Raw genomic sequence first — 7,005 nt, 5'->3', positions numbered from 1 at the left:
TAAAGATAAAAAATTATGAACAACAAAGTGACAACAAATACATATCTATCAACAAGTGAATCTAAAAATCAAATGAATAAAAAATCTGAACAGAATAAACTGGTGAATGTAACAGAATCAGGGGCATGGAAATTGAGCGGACTGACAATTCTCGGGGGGAAGGGGTTGTGGAGGGTGTGGGAAGAGATTGGACAAAGTTTACACCTATGGACGAGGGCAATGGGGGGGCGAAGGCATGGGGTGAGATGGGAACTGGATGGAGGGGAGCCATGTGGGGAAAAAAGAGGAACATCTATAATAATCTGAACAATAAAGATTTAAAAAAAGTTTTACTGAAGAAACCCAATATTAAGCTCTATAAAGTTATATTTAAATCTAAAAAGAACAATTATATACAATAGGAGTTAAACATAAAGTTTTTCTCTTGAAATTCTTCCTTTTTCCTACAATTAATGAAAATTCAAGGACCATCTGGGTTTTTTTAGTCATAAAATCTAAGAGAACTTCTTTGATTCCACAAGTATCTTTTAGGAGTCGTTAAGTTAAAAACACTCCCATTTTTATTGTAAAATTTCTTAACTGCCTCATTTTTTATTAAATACTGCCTTTCCTCCAAAGAAATCGAGGTGCTATACAAAAAAGTTTAGCTAAACCCTACTAAGACTACCTTTGGAGGAAACAGCTCTTTGGCATCACTTGATCACTTTCTGTAAAAACAAATTTAATGGTTTCTATCTTAACAAACTTTTTTTTTTACAGGAAAGAATTGGTATTAATTATTGTTACTGGTCATTTTTCATCCTTTCAAGTTGAAGTATTTCTGTATTCTTGAACTTTTTTCTTACAACATTAGAGCTTACCTTGGGCTTTGTCATTTTATTTGCCCTGAAATTTCTATTGTATCCCACATGATATTACTGCTATGGGATGTCAAAAATCCTCAAGAACTTTGCCTTCGTTGAGGACCAGATTTAAAGGTACCTTTCTCCAAGTCTGACCCCAAACCACAAATAACTAGCCTTTCCATTTCGTCCTGAAGGATTTTTTTCTAGAAGTGGGTTACACTTTCTATTTAATCAGTCATTTCAAGGGAATTAATATAATGTGATATTAAAGTTAAAAATCATCAAAAAGTATAGCTGAACATATATATCTAAGTGAGTGATTCTCACCAAATTAGTCACCTTTGGAAGTGTATCTACTTACTCAGTTGCTGCTGCCATTTCTCATGCTACATATAATACTTGGAAAAAACATTTTATAAAAATAATGTGTTTTTTTTAAATTTTACGTCACTGAATAGTTTCCCTCCATATGTTATTTTTCTCTTTTCTGCATTCTTCTCACTTCACTCACTCACTACCTATGCCCTTTTACTTGACATCATCCTTTCCCACTTTGGGGTTCACAGGACTAAGATGGAGTAAGTCTATAGCCAAGGAAAATGTTAGGATAAGATAATCATGAAACAGACTGAATTTGGGAGGTGAGTTAAATCACTACATACAAGGATGCTTTTAGGAGTTAGGGCTTAATTCCTTTGGGGAACCTCAATGGAGAAGGTCTGATAAGTCCTCAAGATATTTTAGCTATTATGGTTGCAGGTGATAGAAACCCATACACATACTGGTTCAAATAATAAAGGGACTTTATTGGTTCATTAAATGAAAAAACAGATTGCCCAGGCTAGTGTGGCTCAATTGGTTGGGCATCCTCCCATGCACCGAAAGGTTGCCGGTTTCATTCCTGGTCAGGGCGTATGCCTGGGTAGCGGGCTGGATCCCTGGTAGAGGTTGTGCTGATCCATGTTTTCTCTCTCTTCCGCTCTCCCTTTCTCTCTTTCTGAAAATCAATAAAAATCTTTTTAAAAAGAAAAGAAAAAGCAGGTAGGAAAGGCTTCTGAAATAATTTAATTAGGAACCAATCTGCTTGGTTTCTCAGCTCTTCTGTTGGTTCTACCCTTCTCTGGCCGACAAACTAATATTTTAACTAAAGTTTCAAAATATGTGTGTGTTTTCCTTAAGGCTTATGGCTAAAATTCATAGGCATCTTTTGTATATATATAAGAAGCCTAGCATAAGTATTTGGGATATAGTAATTGTTAAATTAGATCTGTGCTTAGGTGATTTATATATGATATTCATGTGTTTAAATATATAAGAAAAGTTTTAGAGCCTATAGAAACTGTAGTTGTGTTTTACAGCTATACAAATATTAGTTAAATCAAACTGCTTCAGCAGGCCATATCCAATAAAAGGTTTTTAATGCAGGTTGCCAAAAAAGAATAAAGAGCAATAAAGGGAGGGGCTATAGCAGCGATTTCTAGGACTCCCAGCACACATTCCTGAGCTAATTGAATAGAACAGAGTCAGAGCTGTCTTCCCCTTTTAAGAGTGGTTTGAAGAGCCTTTTTTCCTCCCCTTCTCTGCTGCCCAAGCAAAAGCAGATTCCCAGTGTAGCTAGCTGGAGGAGGCTCACTCCCTTCTCAGCTAAGCACTGAATCTCTTATAGAGAGAAAATCATTAGCACTCAAAATAACTGCCATTTCTCATGCTACATATAATACTTGGAAAAAACATTTTATAAAAATAATGTTTTTTTAAAAATTTTACGTCTCTGAATTTCCCTCCATATGTTATTTATAAATAGCTTTGAAATTCTAGGATAATTTTTTTCACTACTAGACCCAATTAACTGTTGATTTGTAAACAGTTCCATTAAGCATTATTTAGGAATACTCAGTAAAGTATACTTTGAATTGTTTTTCATAGATAGAGAACAGATTTGTTCAGAATTTAGCCACTTAAAGGGTATGCCGTTATGCTGTCCTATATTTTCAAGTATTTGAGTACATGCTGTGAAAATTCCTTTGTTTTTCCTTTGATGTTTTCACAAAACAGAAAGAAGAAGGAAAGCTTCAAGGACAGCTTAACAAGTCTGATTCTAACCAGTATATTAGGGAACTGAAAGATCAGATAGCAGAGCTGAATCATGAGGTAAGTGATAAATTTTGATCTTCACATATTTCTTTCTTCCTTCCTCTGTATTGTAACAACACTTTATTACTGGTTATGACTGACTCTTTCATGAGAAGTGTTTTCTGTAAATTCTTTTTTTAAATTTTGTTTTATTGCTTAAAGTATTACAAAGAGTATTACATATGTCTCATTTTTTGTAAATTCTTGATTATAATTATATTTTAGAAGATTGTCTTCTTTTAACAAGATTTTTTCTGTTCCAATATTGAAGATTTATTTTTCTTAAACCTATTTAATGATTATCTAAAATAGTCAATATTTGCATGAAAAATATTTTATTTTTTATTATGATCTAAAAACCCTTGATAGTTTGTCTCAAGTGTCAAAGTGACTGCAATTAAGCTAAAAATTTTTATATATACCAATAGATTTGTGGTATTTACCGTTGTGGATAGAGGGAAGTCATTTTACTCTTCTCTTCTTTTTCCCTGCATGGTGGTATTACTGAGATTGCAAAAAAGGATACTTGCCTAATTTCAGTTAACAGATTTCTTAGTAGCTGAATACTTTTAAACTGGCACTACCTTGAATCTGTGAGATTCAACTCATGAAATTCAGATAATTTTGCCTAGTGTACTATATTAAGTAATTTAAATTATTTAAACTAATGTGTTTTGATAGAGGAATACTTTCTGTTACTGTGGCTCTAGGTCAATTTCTTTGTCCTCTATTATTTTCTAATGATAAATATCTTTAAGACATTAATGGAAAAGCATGTTTCTCATCCAATCTTGAATTATTTGTACAATAATGTTTATTCACAGTGATGAGAAATGTAATGGGTAACATAAGCCTCTTCATTAAGGGGGGAAAAACACTCAGTAAGTTAATTTAAACCTCAAAGGAAAAAGTTTGGACATTACTCTTTCCTGGTGTTACATACACTCTTCAGTTAAAGTCTGAGTGTTTTGAGTAATACCTCCTGGAGGTAGTCAATCTAAGTACATTCTGAATGAAGAAACAAAACATTAACAAAAATTTGTAATCTTAGATATGGTTTAATTTAATTTGTCCTAAAATTTTGGGCATCATTCCTGTGACTATTGATTTTCAGCCATGATAACATATGAGATATTTAGGATTCTGCATAATTTTTACTTATTTGTGTACATTTTTTATGATCTCTTCTGATCCACTAACCTAGTATGAAAAAACAAGTTACAAATAAGCATGGTCTAGAAATCCTTATTCTTTTGAAAACCCAAGCATTATTTCTTGTGTTCAAAAGGTTTTCTCAAGGAAATTAATGATTAAAGTAAAGCACTCTCCTATTTATAATTTTGATTTCTAGTGATAAGGAAGTTTTCATGTTGCTGAATTAAGAAAATTGTATGTGGATTTACTTTATTTCTAAGACTATCCTAAAAATCAGTCTGCAAATATTAAATTTTCCTGTCATGTACCTTGACTAAAAATAATGATATTCTCCTCATCAGGACCGGTAGAAAATAGTTTAGAGCGTCTGCCCCCTGGTCAGTATGCGTCATAGCTACTGGTCGAATGGTCGGCCGGTCACTTAGGCTTTTGTATATATAGATAATAGCTACCATTCATTTAACAGTCACTCTCTGCTGGACACTAAGTGTTATAACTGTTATACTTCCATTATTTCTTTTAATCTTCACAGCAATCCTATGAGTAGGTAACATTATTATTATTCATGTTTTACATATAATAAAAAGTATTAACTCCTCGTGGTCATGTACTAGGCAGTAATAGAGGTAGGATGCTAGTTCAGACTATATATGACTCCAAGCCCATCCAGTGCACTTAAACCACCATATGCTATATAGTCTCCTTTGAAACATACAGGGGTAAGTAAGCTGGTAACAGCATTTGGGCTGGGTTTTGAAAAATGAAAAGAAATTTTTCAGGTAGATTGGGCATCAGGGACACTTAAATAAACAAAATTATAGGTACCAGAAATGAATAAGCCATCTACTTTTGCAACATAGTTCTATCTTTTTACAGCTGCTGACCACTAAAGACAAATAATTTTTCTTTATACCAGGAAAGGAAGATGAGGTAGAAAGTTATTCTCATTTATAAGCCAAAGGAATGTACTCAGAAATCATCTAGGACTAGACTTATTGAGAAGTATATTCCAATAGTTCAGCCAAATTGCCAGTTGACTAAGCTTCTCAGTCTTTTGCTATCATTTGCAGTATTGTTTCATAGGAAAATGCATACTAAACAACTGATTCAAAAATGGTTTTGGAATATAGAGTCTCTGTTTTCACTAGTTCTTCATGGTGATGTGTTCTGATGGATGTTCTAGGAATAGATAAATTTATTTCAGATTAAAAATAGTTTGCTTACACTAAAAATTAAATTGTTCCATTAAACAGCTTTGATGAATTTTTATATCTTTTTTTTAACATTTTTTTTCATATATTTTAATTAATTTTATTTTTTTTTACAGAGAGGAAGGGAGAGGGATAGAGAGTTAGAAACATCGATGAGAGAGAAGCATTGATCAGCTGCCTCCTGCACACTCCCCACTGGGGATGTGCCCCCAACCAAGGTACATGCCCTTGACCGGAATCGAACCTGGGACCCTTCAGTCCGCAGGCCGATGCTCTATCCACTGAGCCAAACCGGTTAGGGCTGAATTTTTATATCTTAATAAAATAGTTTATTGTGCTTTATGTTCTTAAAATCTTATAAAAGTATTTCTAGTTCTGTTTGCTTAATAGCTTTTCTTTCTTTTCCTTGGTTGTAAGACTTCTCTTCAGCTAGTCTTCAGTTGGTTATTCAGGTTGATTGTTCTAATTTTAGTTGTGATTACAGTTTGGTCCTAGGAAGAGGTGAGTGTAACATCCACCTTTTCTGCTACCATCTTGGATCTCCCTAGTTTAGAGAAAGTGGGAAGGAGAGGGAGAGACAGAGAGAAACATTGATGTGAGAGAGACACATCGATTGATTGCCTCCTACACCCATCTGACCAGGGTCGGGGAACCTGCAACCAAGGTTCCTTCCCCATGACCGGAATCAAACCGGGGACCCCTCAGTGTGTGGGTGGACGCTCTATCCACTGAGCAAAACTGGCTAGGGCCTTTTTTCCTTTTTAAAATAATTTTTAAAATAATTTTTTAATTTTTCAAAATACAGCTGACATATAATATTAGTTTCAAGTGTACAACATAGTGAGTGACATTTATATAACTTACGAAATGATCACCCCAATAAGTCTAATGTCCATACATAGTTAATCTACAATATTAGATTATACATAGTTAATCTAATCTGACACCATACATAGTTATTACAATATTATTGACTATTCCCTATGTTGTACTTTATATCCCCATGACTATTTTTATAACTGGCAGTTTGCAATTTATAATCGTAATCCCTTCCCCATTTTCGCCCACCCCATCAATTCCCCTTCCCATCTGGCAACCATCATAATAATGTTCTCTATATAAGTTTGTTTCTGATTTGTTTGATCATTTATTTTGTTTTTTAGATTTCACATATAAGTGAAATCATAGTATTTTCCTTTTTCTGGCTAACTTATTTAACTTAATATAATACCCTCTTAGTCCATCCATGTTGTCACAAATGGCAAGATTTCACTCTTTTTTTTATGGCTGAGGAATATACCATTGTATATATGTACCACATCTTCTTTATCCATTTGTCTGTCAGTAGATGCTTAGGTTGCTTCCATATCCTGGCTATTGTAAATAATACTGCAATGAACATAGGGATGCATATGTCTTTCAAAATTGTGTTTTGGGTTTCTTCAGATACATACCCAGAAGTGAAATTGCAGAGTTCTTTTTTGTCTCTTGTTATAGCCTTTATTTTGTACAAGTGGCTGAAGTCTTCCATGCCTGACCCCCCCTTTCCCCAGCCTCCTTGTGAAGGGAGGGGAGGCCGGGGAATGTCAAGGGGGGGTGGGGGAGAGACATATGTAATACTCTCTGTAATACTTTAACCAATAAAACAAAATTTTAAAAAA

At 33.9% G+C, this 7,005-nt stretch overlaps 1 protein-coding gene across 13 annotated transcripts in view; it reads left to right on the top strand.

Annotated features, from left to right (window-relative positions):
- EVI5 (ecotropic viral integration site 5) overlaps nt 1–7,005 on the top strand; it is a 222,915-nt gene that overhangs the window by 189,960 nt on the left and 25,950 nt on the right. For all 13 annotated transcript variants that reach the window (XM_014550019.1, XM_014550018.1, XM_014550017.1 and 10 more), the window contains one exon: nt 2,901–2,996. In XM_014550019.1, the coding sequence (XP_014405505.1) occupies nt 2,901–2,996 (96 nt within the window). The remainder of the gene's footprint in view (nt 1–2,900; nt 2,997–7,005) is intronic.

This window comes from Myotis brandtii, unplaced genomic scaffold, assembly GCF_000412655.1.
Source record: "Myotis brandtii unplaced genomic scaffold, ASM41265v1 scaffold58, whole genome shotgun sequence".
Taxonomy (NCBI): Eukaryota; Metazoa; Chordata; class Mammalia; order Chiroptera; family Vespertilionidae; genus Myotis; species Myotis brandtii.
The sequence above is the reverse complement of the archived record's forward strand: the minus strand, read 5'-3'. Positions and strand labels throughout refer to the sequence as shown.